The sequence below is a fragment of the Barbus barbus genome (genome assembly GCF_936440315.1).
Source record: "Barbus barbus genome assembly, chromosome: 48".
NCBI lineage: Eukaryota > Metazoa > Chordata > Actinopteri > Cypriniformes > Cyprinidae > Barbus > Barbus barbus.
Window position 1 is genome coordinate 4,942,689 of NC_136726.1, and position 18,605 is coordinate 4,961,293.

The 18,605-nt window shown below is 40.0% G+C and overlaps 1 protein-coding gene across 2 annotated transcripts; it reads right to left on the minus strand.

Moving 5' to 3' along the window:
* Positions 1-203: 203 nt before the first annotated feature.
* LOC306866368 (uncharacterized protein) lies at positions 204-6,930 on the minus strand. Of its 2 annotated transcripts, XM_079411539.1 has the most exons (3): positions 6,826-6,930; positions 6,401-6,703; positions 210-4,721 (listed from the first exon to the last, which is right to left on the minus strand). In XM_079411539.1, the coding sequence occupies exon 3, from the start codon at positions 3,166-3,168 to the stop codon at positions 550-552; it is 2,619 nt and encodes an 872-aa protein (XP_079267665.1). In that variant the 5' UTR covers positions 3,169-4,721; positions 6,401-6,703; positions 6,826-6,930; the 3' UTR covers positions 210-549. The 2 variants fall into 2 exon arrangements, with proteins under 2 accessions (XP_079267666.1, XP_079267665.1); XM_079411540.1 differs by lacking the exons at positions 6,401-6,703; positions 6,826-6,930 and having other exon boundaries at positions 204-2,276; positions 2,336-3,814.
* Between the last annotated feature and the right edge of the window lie 11,675 nt (positions 6,931-18,605).

Here is an 18,605-nt window from a genome sequence, read left to right on the forward strand (position 1 = left end):
ATATATGTATTTAAATAATTCAGCATTATAGGCTGTGACTTTGTGACTTCCTGCACTTTCTATACTTTATACTTCATTGTGACAAAGTTCTAAATTTGTTAAAATATTTATTTTATAATAAATCAAAAGACGTGAAAAACTACGTTGAATCTGCCATTTCCTGGTTATTGTTACGGGGCTGATGAGACGTGAGACGTGCGGATCCATGTGCAAAGCTTTATTAAGAAACATGGTCAGAAACAGGCAGGGTCAGACATCGGCAAACAGGTATGGCAAGGGCAAGACAGAGCAATCCGTGGAGCAAGCGTGGGTCAACGATCAGCGAACAGTATCCAAAGGGGCAAGGCAGAGAGATAATCCAGAGTCGAAAGCAATAATCCAAACGAGGTGCAAACACAGTCCAAACGGCAAGGCAAAGGGGTAAATCCAGGAAACACGGGCAGGGTCAGACACGGCAGGAAAACAAGGCAAGACTAGGACTAGAATTATGGCTCTGTAGAGTTGCTATCGCTAGAAGAGTGATAAACGCTAACAATACTCGGCCCTGAGCTAGAGCAAGTCCCAGGTTAAATAGAGTGATGGTGATTGTGAAATGGTGATCAGGTATGTGTGATGAGTGAATGGTGACAGCTGATCTGTGCAATGCATAGTGGGAAATGGAGTCCAATGTGTTGTGTAGTGTGAAAAGTCCATGTGGTGAACGGGTGACCTCTGGTGGTGAATGAGTGGAAGTGCATGGCCAGGATTCGTGACATAGCCCCCCCCCAAGGAGCGGCTTCCAGACGCTCCTAAACAATCCAGGAGGGCGGTGGCGCGGAGGCGGAGCAGGGGGAGGGACGGAGGGCCAGGTCCCTGAGGAAGAACCGGCAGAGCAGGAAACCAGGGCGGAGCCAGAGGCCAGGTCAGGACCGACAGCGCAGAGGCCCACCAGGGCGGAGCAGACAGGACCGGAGCCCACCAGGGCGGAGCAGACGACCACCAGACCCGAGCAGAAGACCACCACGGCGGGGCAGACGACCACCAGACCAGAGCAGAGGACCACCACGGCGGAGCAGATGACCACCAGACCCGAGCAGAAGACCACCACGGTGGGGCAGACGACCACCAGACCCGGGCAGAAGACCCCCATGGCGGAGCAGACGACCACCAGACCTGAGCAGAAGACCCTCGCCAGGAAGCAGACTGGGCAGGAAACCATGGCAGAGTCTGAGATCTGGGGTAAACGGCTAGAGCCCACCAGGGCGGAGTAGACGGACCAGGACCCCACCAGACCGGAGTAGAAGACCACCACGGTGGAGCAGACGACCACCAGACCCGAGCAGAAGACCACCATGGCGGGGCAGAGGACCACCAGACCTGAGCAGAAGACCCTCGCCAGGAAGCAGACTGGGCAGGAAACCATGGCAGAGTCTGAGATCTGGGGTAAACGGAGAAAGACAACACAGGGAGAGCAGAGACAGACAATACAGGGAGAGCATTCATGATCTCAGGGGGCATGGCAGGACATGGCGAGGGTTCACAGACGGCCTCTTTAGCCGTGACAGGACAGGGCGAAGGTTCACAGACGGCCTCTTTAGCCGTGACAGGACAGGGCGAGAGCTCACAGACGGCCTCTTTAGCCGTGACAGAACAGGGCGAGAGCTCACAGACGGCCTCTTTGGCCGTGACAGGACAGGGCGTGAGCTCAGGAACGGCCTCCATGGCCGTGACAGGGCAGACAGGGAGTTCAGGAACGGCCTCCGTGGCCGTGACAGGGCAGACAGGGAGTTCGGGAATGGCCTCCATGACCGTGACAGGGCAGACAGGGAGTTCAGGAACGGTCTCCGTGGCCGTGACGGGGCAGACAGTGAGTTCAGGAACGGTCTCCATGACCGTGACAGGGCAGACAGTAAGTTCAGGAACGGTCTCCGTGGCCGTGACGGGGCAGACAGTGAATTCAGGAACAGCCTCCGTGGCCGTGACAGGGCAGACCGTGAGTTCAGGAACAGGTGCCACCACTTCGGGAGGTTCTGCAGCGGAAGCCGTCACCTCTGGAGGCACTGGAGCAGACTCGTGGACAGGAGAGGCCTCAGGAGCACAGTGTGCAGCCCATACACTCAAAATGGCAACCGCCATAATGGGAAGCACTGAGGTCAGGGGAACAGTCTCTGTAACAGCCAGGGTTGAGGCCCTGGGAATGCCAGCTACTCGCACTGACATCAGTGGTGGGTCCATCACACTGGATATCAGACAGGGAACTTGAAGGACTGACCTTAAATCCTTGGGTGTGACAGACTCTGGCTTGACAGCGACGACGTGAGCAGACTCTGGCTTGACAGCGACGACGTGAGCAGACTCTGGCTTGACAGCGACGACGTGAGCAGACTCTGGCTTGACAGCGACGACGTGAGCAGACTCTGGCTTGACAGCGACGACGTGAGCAGACTCTGGCTTGACAGCGACGACGTGAGCAGACTCTGGCTTGACAGCGACGACGTGAGCAGACTCTGGCTTGACAGCGACGACGTGAGCAGACTCTGGCTTGACAGCGACGACGTGAGCAGACTCTGGCTTGACAGCGACGACGTGAGCAGACTCTGGCTTGACAGCGACGACGTGAGCAGACTCTGGCTTGACAGCGACGACGTGAGCAGACTCTGGCTTGACAGCGACGACGTGAGCAGACTCTGGCTTGGCAGGCATGACGTGAGCAGACTCTGGCTTGGCAGGCATGACGTGAGCAGACTCTGGCTTGGCAGGCATGACGTGAAGGGGTGTTGTTGTTGCCGCCATTTTGTGAGTGAGTGCGGTGTTGCATTCCTCCGCGACACCCACAGTGAACGGAGAGCCCACACACAGCAAGGCATAGTCCATAAATTGACTGAGAGATGAACGGGGACCCTCGCGGATTAACTGAGTCTTGAGCGGCTGATTAATGCCCTCACAGAAAAAGTCTATGAGTGCGTAGTCCGGCAGATCAGAAAAATAGGCAAGGTCTAAATACTCCTGAATATAATCCTCGAGCGGTCGCGAGCCCTGCTCGAGGGTTAATAACAGCCGTGCAGAGTCCATACCTGGCCATTGTTCTCTTGAAAAGCCGCTGGATCCTTGTGTGGCCGAGTATTCTGTTACGGGGCTGATGAGACGTGAGACGTGCGGATCCATGTGCAAAGCTTTATTAAGAAACATGGTCAGAAACAGGCAGGGTCAGACATCGGCAAACAGGTATGGCAAGGGCAAGACAGAGCAATCCGTGGAGCAAGCGTGGGTCAACGATCAGCGAACAGTATCCAAAGGGGCAAGGCAGAGAGATAATCCAGAGTCGAAAGCAATAATCCAAACGAGGTGCAAACACAGTCCAAACGGCAAGGCAAAGGGGTAAATCCAGGAAACACGGGCAGGGTCAGACACGGCAGGAAAACAAGGCAAGACTAGGACTAGAATTATGGCTCTGTAGAGTTGCTATCGCTAGAAGAGTGATAAACGCTAACAATACTCGGCCCTGAGCTAGAGCAAGTCCCAGGTTAAATAGAGTGATGGTGATTGTGAAATGGTGATCAGGTATGTGTGATGAGTGAATGGTGACAGCTGATCTGTGCAATGCATAGTGGGAAATGGAGTCCAATGTGTTGTGTAGTGTGAAAAGTCCATGTGGTGAACGGGTGACCTCTGGTGGTGAATGAGTGGAAGTGCATGGCCAGGATTCGTGACAGTTATAATGGTCATTTCATTTTCATCTTAAAAAGTCTATTTTTCGCCGAGACACATTTTTAGCATATTTCTTCATCTCGTCTTCATGAATGAAAAGTGAACCTTTAATAATGGGAATTTTACCGCACAGAGTTGCTTTAAAATTTTATAAGATTTTAAAAAAGTGTTCATGGCTATGAAGGTAAGATATGGAGAATACCATTGCATTGTCCTTTAAGAGATTAGCCTAACTGCCTAACTTTTTTATTTAGAAGGCGGACATATTCTGCCATTTTGCGTGTTGCGCTTTTCTTCCATTCATTGTGTTAGTGCACTGACTTGTTTTACAGTCATTTTTACTGTTGAAAGACCTGATAACTGGCTTATTTTTAATGTCTTTTATTTTATTACCTCCACTCAATGAAAAGTTATATTTGTAAACGTTAATGCACATCAAACTATCAAACAATAAATGACTTATTTTAGCTTAATAAATACTGTAACAAAGTTTTTTTGTTTGTTTGTTTGTTTGTTTTTTTGCATTTTTAGTTCATGTTAGTTGATCCTTTATTCTAATACTGTTCACTAATGAAAAAATTCTTAAGTCTTACTAAAAAGGTTTTATCAGTTTAATTTGAAAATTAAGAAGGAAATATGCTGAATTCTAGGGAGCCTTACCTCCTTAAAATGTTATTGCTTTAAAACTAATGCATTGTTTTTAATATTTTACAGATATCTGATACTCATCTATTCACTATTTGATTTGCAAAGGCTCTATAGTAGTGGTGAGCATTTCTTTCAATATACTGCAATTATATTTGATTATTATTTTAGTTTTTTACTTATTTCTCTCTATGAAAAATTCCTTCTTTTTTTCTGTCTCTCTCTCTAGTGAATGTGGCAGTGTAAAGGGTGCTCCGTAGCAGTTTCCAGTAGATTGGCACTACTAAACCATTATAAAGTCAAGCATCCTCATTTTGGACGTACAATCCAAGATCCATGTACGTATTCAGAATAATACAATGATTTGTCTTTCCTTACTGCTTTTAAAACTGAAAATAAAGAAGAAAAAAAACATGTTTACTCATTACTGTTCATCTTTTCACTACACCTGTTTGATGGTGAATTGTTGCATTTTACTGTATCTGGTCTATTGACAGAAAATATCATAGTTCATAATCATCCATTCATCCCATACTCTGAAAATAACAAATAATTGCACTGTTAAAATTATACAGTGATTTGATTTGTCTTACTGCGTTTAAAACTGAAAACAAAATCTTACAGTGATTTAATTCAAGAAATGTTTTCCTTGTCTTATTAACTTTAAACTACAGTAGTAATGTTGTTAATGTTGAGTTTTATTGAAACCATTGCATATATGAATGAAAAACATAACAATCCTGTTTGTATAACAAATTATAGCTTTAACATGTATGGATCATCTTCCTTTAACTAATATAAATGATGTAACTTGAACATATATAAATCAGGTTAATTTAACAAATATAAATAATGTTGAGTTAATATGTGCAAACAATGTACATATTTGTTTATGTTAATCCAACAATTTTTTTTTGTTTGTTTTTTCAGTATCGACAGGGAACTGAATTATTAACTTTTTCAAAGTGTGGCTAGTAATATACATGTGATAGTTTATCACATGTATATTATACATAGAAAAAAGAAGAGAAGCACAGTTTATACAAAAATATAACTCATTGATTAATTTCTAATTCCAGTGAAATAATTTAGTCACACAATCTGAATATCACAAATAACATGTTTTGATTCTTTGTATTTTAATTGTTAAATATAATAATTCAGTTAATTCAGTTTTTGACTGCAACTCTGTTGACAATGGATGATATTTTGGGATGTTCAGCATCAAGACTTTATTTTGTTCATCCTCTATAGTGGTTAAACTAACCGCAACACAGGTCAAACTTAACTTTGCACAAGCCAGAGAAAACTTTATTTGAATTCAGTTCTCATGATTAAACAACTATTAACTAAGACATTTGCCTGAATAAACTCTTACTTTTCTGCTTATTAATAGTTATGGAGTATAAAAGTATGTAAAATATGTTCATGCAGAATAACGCATTAAAATGTGCTTTATAAGTACCACTGAAGAGCCAAAATGCTAGTAACATGCATGCTAATTAATAGTGAGAATTGGTCATTAAAAGTGTTACAGTATTTTATTTTAAAATATAATAAAGGTTAATTACATACCTAACATACCTGTATATACTGAATTAACTATTTTGTTTATTGTGTTTGTGCTATTTGGCACATTGTCCATTTTTGTATATTTGTACATTATTTTATTTTTATTTTTTATTATCTGTGTCTTGTCTTGTTGCTGTCATTCTGTTGCACTGTGGAGCTACTGTCACTAAAACAAATTCCTCGTATGTGCAAACATACCTGGCAATAAAGCTAATTCTGATTACGTTTTTGCAACGGTTCATTTTTTGAGATGTTGAGCGTTAAGCCTTTTTTGTTCAGCCATCATAGCGATTAACCTAACCAGAGCAGATTAAATTCATTATCAGATAGATAGTGTTCTGTATTATAATATAATGATCTACAAACAAGAGTGTTTGAGATGATTCACATCCATCAGCAGCTGCAGTATCTCTCAGCTGTATCAGTGCAGTCACTGTGACTCTGACTGACGGAGGTTTTTGTACGACTCTTTATCACTGTGTGAACACATATTTACTGTTGATGCTGTGGTAACTCTGACAGTAATAATCTCCTGTATCTTCAGTCTGGACTCCACTGATGGTCAGAGTGAAATCTTTTCCAGTATTTGCTGTTCCACTGCCACTGAATCTAGATGGAGTTCCTGACTGGAGGTTGTTTATATAATATATGAGGAGTTTAGGAGCTTCTCCAGGTTTCTGCTGATACCAGTATAAGTGGGTGCTGTATATTCCTACATCGATGTTACACTCTATTGTAGCTGTTTGACCGAGCTGGACAGTTTTAACTTCAGGTTGAGTCAGAGTGACTCCTCTGGATTCTGAAGAAAATAAAATAAAGTCAGTTTGTCAGTAAATCACCTTTATAGCAGAATATTGGTAACCTATTAATATGGTAATAAACAACAATAGCGTATTATTCATATCAAAACATAATATTCACCTTGAATAAAAGCTGCAATGGTGCAGATGAGGATGATGATGTTGTTCATTGTTGTTGTTGTGTCTTGTGTGATGATGAAGATTGTGTTGTGTTCTGCTCTCAGTCATGAAGTGTTAAACTCACAGCACTATAAACACTCTCAGAGCACTGAAGCATGTGCTGACGATGCAAAGAAGGGGGCAGGTTTACAACAGCTTTATTTTAAGGAGATGTCGTTACAACTGTTACATGTACGGTACTCACTCTAACAACAGTAAATTATGCAGAAGTTCAAATAATTAAACAAAACCCTAAACATAAGTGATGTGAAGTGAAGTGACATTCAGCCAAGTATGGTGACCCATACTCGGAATTTGTGCTTTAACCCATCCAACGTGCACACACACAGCAGTGAACACACACACACAGCAGTGAACACACACACACAGCAGTGAACACACACACACACAGCAGTGAACACACACACACACCGTGAACACACACCCGGAGCAGTGGGCAGCCATTTTATGCTGCAGTGCCCGGGGAGCAGTTGAGGGTTCGGTGTCTTGCTCAAGGGCACCTCAGTCGTGGTATTGAGGGTGGAGAGAGCACTGGACATTCACTCCCCCCACCTACAATCCCTGCCGGCCCGAGACTCGAACCCGCAACCTTTGAATTACGAGTCCAGCTCTCTAACCATTAGGCCACGACTTCCCACAAAGATTTCAGGGGAGAGCGTGAATGCAGTCCTCCACTACCATAAATTATGCAGTCGAGATTCCCACATTTGGGGAATTCGCAGGGGTCAGCACAACCGGAGTGCAATGGCCCTTCTTGATCATGGTGTCTCCCCTGCCAGGTAAGTATCCCAAAGTAAGTTTAAAGTAATTATTATTACTCAGTATTTATTTATGTAATTACCGTATTGAACCGAACATAAGACATGTTTTATGTTTTTTTTCTTGGAAATACACGTGAAAAAACACGGTCGTCTTATATTCAGGGTCTAGACTTTGACATCTCAATAATACACCCCAACAATAGGTGGCGCCAAATACGTGTAAAACGAGTGTGCCATGAAATATAATATAATGTGTGTTTTAAAGATCACGAGTGAAAACAAAGGAAAAAGAAAAGCTTACAGTCGTGGCTGTCATTAGCCTGATGGGAACAAACGTCTTCTGTCAGTGATTTTAAAACGTAAGACAGAACCCAGATTTGAAGACTACAATAAGATTTATCTTCTACTGCTAATATAATTTTGATAGGCTACTATGAGATGGATAGACTAAGTGTTATATAATTCAGATGGGCTACCTGTTATTTGCCACGGAACGCTAAGAGGAGCACCGTGGAAAAGACGAAGTCAGGGTCCAAGTGCAGGGAAGGTGCTTTTAATTGAAACAAAAAGGCCAACACTGCACAAAAAACAGAACAGTAAAGGACTGGGATACTAACGGCAACGCAGTGTATGTATCCCAGACCAGAGCAGACACTAGAAACCTATATATTTTTAAATGTTATTGTTGGTAGATTTTACCAGCATTTACTATACTTTCAAAACAAAAATCTAAATAGGAAAAATATGCAATATGAAAATAATTTAAGAAAAAAAATGTGTTTCACAGAGAGAGAGAGAGAGAGAGAGAGAGAGAAAAAAAGATTTGGTTTTCAAAAAGACTTTTTCCAAAAGGTACATCTGGGAAAAAGGGGGGCATCTCATTTGAAAAACATTTGACAAAAACTATATTATTTAGATCTGAGGTGTTTGTACTATCAGTGTGTCAGTGTTTCTCTCTCTGCTGGAGTTTGTGTTCTCTCGAGTGGAAGAGAGGTTTTTGTACGACCGCTTCATTAGATTGTATCACTGTGGTGGACTTTCGGTGGAGGAACTAAACTGCTGCTCGGTAAGTCTCTATTTTAATTCTCCACTGCAAACATACAATTTAGATTGTGCACAATTATTTTTATTATTTTTAATTGAACCAGAAAAAAATCTAAAACTTATATTTTGTTAACACTTTACAATAATGTTTCATTTGTTAATATTAGTTAACCACATTAGTTAACATGAACTAACAATGAACAATTCTTGTAAAGCATTTATTAATCTCAGGCAATCGCATATTAATTGCAGCATTTACTAATACAGTATTAAAATCCAAAGTTGTATCTGCTAATATTAATGGATCTGAGTTGACATCATTCACAGACATGTTGAGGGGCAGTGGCCCAAACCAAAACAAGGGGCGCTAAGGGGGTGGGTGCTTGTTAATACAAATTATCCAGTTGTTACAAATATACACTAAAAGTTTTTGAAGATTTTTAATGTTTTTTAAAGGAGCCTCTTCTGCTCACCAAGCCTGCATTTATTTGATCCAAAGTACAGCAAAACAGTAACATTTAGAAATATTTGTACTATTTCATATAACTGATTTCTGCTTTAATATATTAAAATGTAATTTATTCCAGTGATCAAAGCTAAATTTACAGCATCATTACTCTTCAGCGTCACACGATCCTTCAGAAATCATTATTATTATAATTATTATTATCAATATTTAAAACAGTTGAGTAGATTTTTTTTCAGGATTTTTATAGAACAGCATTTATACACTATAACCATTCAGTATAAATCTATTCGAAAGAAATGATAGAAATTAATCATATTGTTTATTAAGGATGCTTGCTAAATCAAAAGTAACGATAAAGACTTTATAATTAAAAAAATATATTACAAAAGATTTCTATTTCAGATAAATGCTGTTCTTCTGAACTCTCTATTCATCAAAGAAACCTGAAAACAATATTCAAATATATTCAAATAGAATATTAAATAGAATTAAACAGTAAAAACTACTTCAGAATGTTACTGTTTTTGCTGTACTTTAGATCAAATAAATGCAGGCTTGGTGAGCAGAAGAGACCCAAACTTAAAAACACATTAAAAACCTTACTGTTGGAAAACTTCTGACTGATAGTGTAGAATTAAAAGAGAAGACAGCACTGTAGTCATTTCAGACTTTATTGTAGATGTTTTGATAGAGTTGTCTCTTCCTCTCTCTCTGAGCCTGCTTCTGCCTCATCTTTATTAATCAAGGTTAACTAAGATTAATAAATACTCTAAAACATGTATTGCTCATTGTTAGTTAATATTAATTAACACATTAATTAACGTTAACTTATGAACCTTATTGCAATTTGTTACACATTTTATAAATATAGTTTTACAGTAAATATTTAATCTAAAATATTGTGATGTTTAGATATTCAGAAGAACTGAATTATTCACTTTTTCAAAATGTGGCTCACTCTTGATTTTATTAGTTTATCACATGTATATTATACATAGAAAAAAGAGATTAAATGAAAAATATATACTTTAAAATGTACTAAATGAATGCTACTTTCTAGATCCATCAATGATTTTGAATCTCTTTCGCTCGTGTTGTGCTTATAATTCAGTGCATTTTAATACAAGCACAGTTTATACAAAAATATAACTCATTGATTAATTTCTAATTCCAGTGAAATCATTTGTAGTCACACAATCTCTGTTTGAAATTGAGTTGAATATCTCACCTAACTAAAATGCAAAGTCATTATTTAGGGATATAAAACTACTGGGGTTAAAGTATTAATATGTTTCACTTCTTTCATGAGGTTTCATTGAAATGTATGTAGTGTTTGTGTTTTCTGTGTGTTTGTGAATGTGTTGTGTTTGTCTCCTGCAGCTGGTCCCACAGTGAAGCCCTCAGTGTCTCTGCTGCCGCCCTCTTCTCTGCAGATCTCTGGAGAGTCAGCCGCACTGCTCTGCCTGCTCAGCTCTTACTCTCCACAGGGGGCGCTGGTGAGCTGGACACTGGACGGCTCAGAGGTCACCGAGGGGGTTGTGACCAGCGCAGAGAGCGAGCAGAACGGCCGCTACAGCCGCAGTAGCGTCCTGACCCTCAGCAAAGCACTCTGGGAAGAGAAAGATCTGTACGTCTGCAGAGTAACACATGCTGGAGCTCCTCATGAGGCCTCGTTCCAGAAGAGTCGCTGTTAGTCGCTCGCAGTGCTGATGTTTCTCCAGAGCGCTGCTCTCTCCTGAAGATGAGCCGTATCTGAGTGTCCTGTGTCAGGCAGGATTCACATGAGTCTAGTGCTGCAGCTGTAGTCATTTACAACTCAATACTGAAAGAGAGCTCTAGTGTCAAAGCACTGGCTGATCTTTCAATCTGCTGTGTTTGCTGCAACATTCAATAAAGCTTCTCAACAAGCTCCATTTGTGTCTGACAACATCATTCAACTAACAGATGAAGATGCATGTAGTGTTTGTCCAGGTGCTTTTCAGGAGCTTGATCAGTAGCAGTAAATCTAGTCAAATAAAGCTCTTGGGGTTTGAACATGGTCTCTGGAGACAGAGCTGCTCTATTCTGAGAGGATCACAATCACTCCACCCTGACAATGCAAATGAGATTTTCAGCCCACACTCCCAGAGTCACTGTTTGATTGGTTACATGATCTGGACTGAAACACACCAGTTTCACTTCTGCTGCAGCTAAACAGGGAAAAGGAAATATATTTAAATTATGCTTTTTTGGACATAGTGTATTTAAATTATGCTACACTAAATGCATATTAAATGAATTATTTTGATACAATAAATATATTAAGCATATTTTAAGATATGCTTAAGATCAAGTTTAAGCTATTTACAATATATTTTAATATATTAAATTGTGTTAAACTATTTCTTCATAATCCATTTAAAATATTTGGTCCCACTTTATATTAGGTGGCCTTAACTATTATGTACTTACATTCAAAATTAATAATTTGATGCAATGCACTTATTGTGTTCACACGTTTTTACATTGCACTTAATAAATAATAATAAAAAACTGCATATAGTTACATCTGTAATTAATTTCTGTAGTTACATTTATAGTTTACACGGTGGACCCTTGCACCTGTCCCTAACTTTAGAAATATCCCTCCTCAGTAGCAGCAAAAGTGTTTTGCAAAGAATATGAACACAATAAGTGCATTTATTCATTCATTGTTTATTTTTATTTTTTAGATGTAAGTACATAATAGTTAAGGCCACCAAGTATGAAGTGGGACCAAATATTATTTTTATATTTCTTTTTAATGTGATTCAATAACATTTCAAGTTACAAAAAAATGTCATTTTTCAGTATTCAAATTAGTATAAAAGGTCCAAAATCATTCAAAATAAATAATTAAACATAAACATAAAATGCCAGAGTGCAGCAGCATATATAATATCTTGACCAAAATACATAATAAATGAAAGATCAGTGAAATGCTATGGCAGAGCTCTTTTTATCCATTTGTAGAACATTACAGTTATACCTGTATTACTGAAAATAACATTATGAATATAACATCATTGAATATATAAGCATCAACATACACTTTAAGAATATACATAAATTACAGTTTTTTTTTCCTTCTAAATCTTTTGTGCATTTATTTACCCATAAGGTGACACCAGTGACGGTAACACACAATTTTCATAACAAAAATGCATTTTACAAAATGTCTGCTGCAAGATATTAAAACCACATTTGTATTCTAGTTTTTTTTTTACAATTTCCTAACAATAAAGCAACTTTCAACTAAAAGCAAAGTTCAACTAAATGTGGACTCATGGGCCTTCCTTCATAGATCTTCAGCAAATAGGAAGAAGGAAGTGATGTCATCGGTGTGATTTTTATTTATTAATGTAACCCAAGTGACATTATTATTTTAGAATATTTATTCACCATTTAGTTTTTTTAATGTCATTTACATCATATATTTGATAGTTATGAATACATTATTGCATTTTAAATGGTAGAAAAACCTGTTTTTGACCTCAAAATAAAGCACTTTTTCTCTGCACATGGCTGTGGGGCGAGCAGGTTTGTGGTGCAGTTTTGTGGTGCTATATAATTAATAATTAATAATAATTAAAAAAAAAAAAACATTGCAACATTGATGGCTCAAGAAGGTGTAATTGTTCAAAGAACATAATTGCTCCATTTTAAAATCGTATCCCTAAAGTGTTTTTCAAGTGTAATATTTCTGTAAAGGCTATAGGGACAGAAAAATGGACATTTCCTAGAATGACCCTAATAGAACATTAGGCTAATTTGCCCATCGCCCGTTATAGATTAACTAACATGATATATAAAGGTGCAAAATGCATTTACTTACAGTTTAATTACTCAGAATATTTCGAATAGCCTAAAAAAGGAAAAATGAAGTAAACCATAAGCCTACTGCTGTGTCAACCCCCACCCCCCACCTGTGCCCCCTCAAAAATAATAAGTGCATGACGCCCCTGGTTTTTTCCAGTTTTGAAATCAGTACAGTACAAGATTTCCATGTGCACGCTTCTGGTGTACGCGCTCAGAAAAAGAGGGCGAAAATGAAACATTTAACCTTGTATGCAAATAATGTACTTTTGCGATCTCAAATAAGTGCAGTGTCCTGTCAGAGTAACTCTATCGCTGTATGTCGTGTTGTACAGTATATAGAGACGGCGGCACCAGAACTGTATTTGATACTATGATATTACTTCAAAAGCAGATCGTGGAGAGATTTTTATCGTCCACGATCAAAAATCGTCATATTGCACACCCCTAATTCATATAATTTCCCTCTGTAAAACCTTTCACTGCTTTCCGCCATATTTTCAAACAAAACAAAACCTAGGCTGCGTCTGTGTGAGATTGTTACTACCTTTGCTTAATGTTGGACAGTATTTAGGTGAGTTTTTATAAACCTGGTAAACAAATGGTTTTAATGATAATACAGAATATTAAACGGTAGCACTAACTGTCGGGAATTTCATCTTGTGGTCAAACTAGAGTGAGCTTGGCGACCCCTTGTAAATCTTTAGCGACCCCCAGGTTGGGAACCACTGGTTTAGAGAGTACCTGAGTCGTCGTTGCTTTTGGAATCAGCACGTGGAGAGAGCAGAGCTGAAAGTGCAGCGGATACTCCGTATTTGTCCAGTGAACGAGGAACACGCCTTGGGTTGGGAAACCCGCATGAGATCCGGTGTTATGGATCAACTGGGGACATGCGCGTGCACGCTAATAGTTTTACCTGAGTTTCCAGCAGATGTTGGACCTCCACAGATTGGTCACAGGGAATTTTCAACGGAACAGATTTAAAAGTTTTCCAAATTATTTGTGAATGTTTGTATCATTATTGGACTCTGTTGTTCCCCTGTCGATGTTCTGATGCAGTTTAAGCGACGTTTTAATGCGTTTTCATGTCGCATCTCAGGCCACGCCCAGATTAGTTTGTTTAAGCTACATTCGTTTCAATAGATTTTTTTTTTCTAATGACAATTATAAGTTCATTAAATAAGGTGTTTACCTAAATGAATTTGAGCAGCAATATTGCTGTGGTCAAAGGAATGCCAAGCATTTAATTTTCTTTCTTTTGTTTATATTGCTAAAGAATGAGTGATAAACAAGCTATAGTTTTGCATTATGCACTGTAAACACATGCATCACAAACACAGTTATAACAGCCAAAGAAAAACTAACAGTGAAGAGTCAGGGTCAAGAGCCCAACTAAAGCAAACACCAATCACCAAAGGTCAAACAAAACATTTTGTCTGTTTTATTTCAGTTGATTTAATTTAAGGCTGTGGCTGTATTTCAGTTGTAGTCTTGTTTCTGGTTCTTTCCTTCAGTGATTGTGTTTGTTAACAGCAGGTGTTCATCAGTGTCTGAATTCACTCATATGTTCTCAATCACTCTGTCTAGTGGACTATATAGTGAACTCATGTAGGAACTAGTGAATGAGGGAGTAGGGTTTGGTTTCAGACACAGTCAATGAGTGTCGACTCTGAGGCTACTTTCTCGAAAATAAAGGTTAGATCTATTACAGCTATTCACCGTATATAGTAAGGAAACTTACAGTTAACAATTTAACAGGTTTTTACTGTGGCATTTTTACAGTCTTTTACCGTTAAAATCACAATAATTTTTTTACAGTGTAGAAATATCCCACCTCAATAGCAGCAAAAGTGTTTTGCAATACAATATGAACACAATAAGTGCATTCATTCTTTCTTTCTATCTATCTTTTTTTTATTATTATTATTATTTTTTTTTTTTTATGCAAGTACATAGTAGTTAAGGCCACCAAATGTGATTCAATAACATTTCAAGTAACAATAAATAAATAAATAAATAAATAAAATAATAATAATTTTTCAGTTTTCAAAGTGGTATAAAAGGTCCAAAATCATTCAAAATCAATTATTAAACATAAACATAAAATTCTAGAGTACAGCAGCATATATAATATCTTGACCAAAAAAATAAATGAGAGATCAGTTTTGCATCTTTGTTTGAATATATACTTTTATATGTTTATATAATTTCTATTTATTTTATTTTAATACAATATTAAAATTAAGTACGCTTATTATAATGCTTAATCATAGTTGACATTATGTTTTTTTTATATAATACATGAACATTGAAAATCTTTATTGTCCACACATGTGAAAATTAATCTTCGGTCCCACAATAACATAAACCACAAATACACTTAACTTCACAGTCCAATACACAAGACATACAGAGACTTCTTGCCCCATGGATTACAGACACACAGGACATAAAATTAATATTAAAATGAGACCGGGTATGTGGCTTTCGACAGGGGTTTGATATTATGGCATGAGCGGACAGAAAATGTAAGTCTGTCTGGCTGGGAGGCTCTCGCCGACGCCCGACGGGAGCACAATACTCGCCGGGTAAGCCTCGCCAAGCGTGGGACTTGAAAAGGTAAGGTTGTCTGGCCTGGATAGCTCTCACCAGCGTCTGTCAGGAGATCTGGCTCACTGAGTCAGACAAGTGAATACAGAAAGGTAGAGTTTGTGTGGTCAGTAGACTTCGCCGACATTCGTCTGGAGACTGGTACTCGCAGCATGGATGGGTAAGTCTCGCCGGTCGTAGGATGGAAACGGTAAGTTTGTCTGGCTGGGGGGCTGTCGCCGACGTCTGACGGGAGCTCAGTGCTCGCTGTGTCAGATGGCTAGGCCTTGCTAAGTGTGAGACTTGAAAAGGCAAGGTTGTCTGGCCGGGAGGCTCTCGTCGGCGTCCGTCGGGAGATCAAGACTCGCTGTGACGGACAGGTAAAGACGTAAAAGATCAAGCTGTGTGGTCGGGAGGCTCTAGCCTAGCATCCGAGGGGAGATGAAACTCGCAGTCTGGATGAGTAAGTCTCGCTGGTCGTGGTATGGAAAAGGTGATTTGTCTGGCTGGGAGGCTCTCGCTGAGCTCAAGAATAATTAAAAATAAATTAAACATTGAACGTTCCATGATTTTTAATGTAATAAAAATGAGAAACAACAGTTGATATGTTTATTTTATTATGAAAATAAACCTGTTTCTCTGATTGGTTGCGTTGCGGCGGCGTCTCATGCGTCATTACGTCTTTAGCATAGGCTATTGATGTGTACGTGGAGTAAAGCCTTGATGCTAGCAATGTTTTTTTCACAGCATTTTTTGGATTGCATAAAATATGGATATTAGAAAATGGCTCGTCGGTTCTGCTTCTGCAAGGCCCTCTTCAGATTTATAACATACTAGTACCCTGCCTTCTCAGCCAGCACCACCTTCTCCATCATCGCAAACACCTGTTGGCTCAAACTCGGAGATTAGGGCTAATGGGGCCAAGGTGGAATTTTCAAATCTACAGGCCGTGGATGATCTCGGGATTGATCAGCCTAATCAAGTAATATTAAAACAGTACCCTGCATGCATGTTCGGTGGCAAAAAACGTGCTTTTGTGTCTTGTTGGTATACTAATCGAGACTGGCTTGAGTACAGCGTAAAAGCTGATTCTGCGTTTTGCTTTTGCTGTCGTAAATTTAATGTTGGCACGAGCCGTGTGGATGCGTTTGTGAACTCTGGCTACCTTAACTGAAAGAATGCCAGTGAAACAGACCGAGGATTTCACAAACACAAAACTTCTAAAGAGCACCTTTCCTTGTATGCAATGTGGAAGGAGAGAGAGAGACGTGTAAGCAGCGGAAAAGAGATCACTCTTCACTCCACTCTTCAAAACACAGACCACCTGCAAAAGAACAGGTACTACGTGTCCTCCATAATAGACATTATAGGCTTTCTTGTGGAAAATCAGCTACCTTTACGGGGGAAATTAGATGCTTTTGACAACATGTCTGAGGGAGGCAGCGTGCTTTTTCTTTCATTGCTGGACTATACAATCAAAAAGGATCCCCTTTTGGCTGACGCAGTGAAAACACTTCCTCGAAATGCCACTTATACCTGTCATGATATTCAAAATGAGCTCATAAGTTTACTAAGTGAAGTAGTAACTGATGCTATCGTGAAAGAAGTGGGTGACTCCTATTACACATTAAAGGTAGATGGTACCCGCGACCCTACAGGCTGCGAAAATATATCAATTGTCATTCGGTTTGTGAATGAGAACGAGTCCTACGAAGTAGCGGAGCGCCTGTTAACCGTAGCCACTGCTGAAATGGGTGATGCCCGGACACTGATAGATACCATTTTAGCAGAGGTAAACAAAGCTGGTCTTAACCCATCAAAGATCCTTAGCCAAGTATATGATGGTGTATCAGTGATGTCAGGAAAGTTTGGTGGAGTCCAAAGCTGTTACAGGAAAACCTCAATATTCCTCAATAAGAATATCCCTTATGTTCACTGCCTTAATCATCAGTTACATTTAGTTGTAGTCCACGCGATGTCAGCTGAGGCAGCTGTGATGGATTTTATTTAACGGTTGTAACGCATTGTACAAATATTGTGAGAAGCCCACAATAGCTGTGCACTACAAGGGTGAGCGCCTCAAACGGCTTCTTGAACAAAGGTGGACAGGCTATTTAGCTACCGTGTCCGTCCTTCTGAACAATTTTGAAGAGATCACATCTCTTCTGACTGAAATTGACTCTGTAAGAGCCCATGGTCCGGAGCTGCGAATGGAAGCTATTGGCCTGCTGAGAGAGATAACTGCACCTAGCTTCTTGGTCATTGCGAACCTTGTGCACGAAGTGCTCGCATTGTTGGATCCACCAAATAAGCTTCTGCAGAGGGAGGATACTGACCTTTGGACAGGTCTGGGCATTGTGGCCAGTGCGAAAGTGTGCGTGCAGAAACTTTGTTGTGATGAGTGATTTACAAATGTGTGGGAGAAAACCACGGCTGTTGCCAATGTCGAAATCCACAACCCCAAAGCGGAGATGCACGGGAAATAAGAATATGGACAAATACTTGCTGGAAGAAACGACGGGTCAAAGAGAGGATGACATAGAAACAGAACTCAAGAGACTGTACTACAGCACTGTAGATTCAGTGGTTGGAGAAATGGATCAGAGATTTGGTGAACCGAACTCACATTTGTACCGCGCACTGGCTGCGCTTGATCCGGAGAGTGATTCATTTCTGGATCCAGAGACTGTGAAACACATAATGGACCTGACACAATCACCAATTGTTGATGCAGAGTTTGAAGTTGCAAAACACTTTTTGAGGTCGCAAAAGGAATCGAAAACAGAGGGGGACAACTGGACCACAAAATTCATTTTCTTTAAGTACCACAAAGTTCTGCAAACTATGCCTAGTGTACTGACTGCGTTTAAACATGCTCTGACTTTCGGCGCTTCTACAGCGACGTGTGAGAATTCCTTCTCCTCTCTGCGCAATGTTTTTATGGACCACAGACGCTCAATGCTTCACAAACGGAAGGCCCAGTTAGTTCAGCTGGCCTTCGAGAGGGATCTTACTCGAAAATGC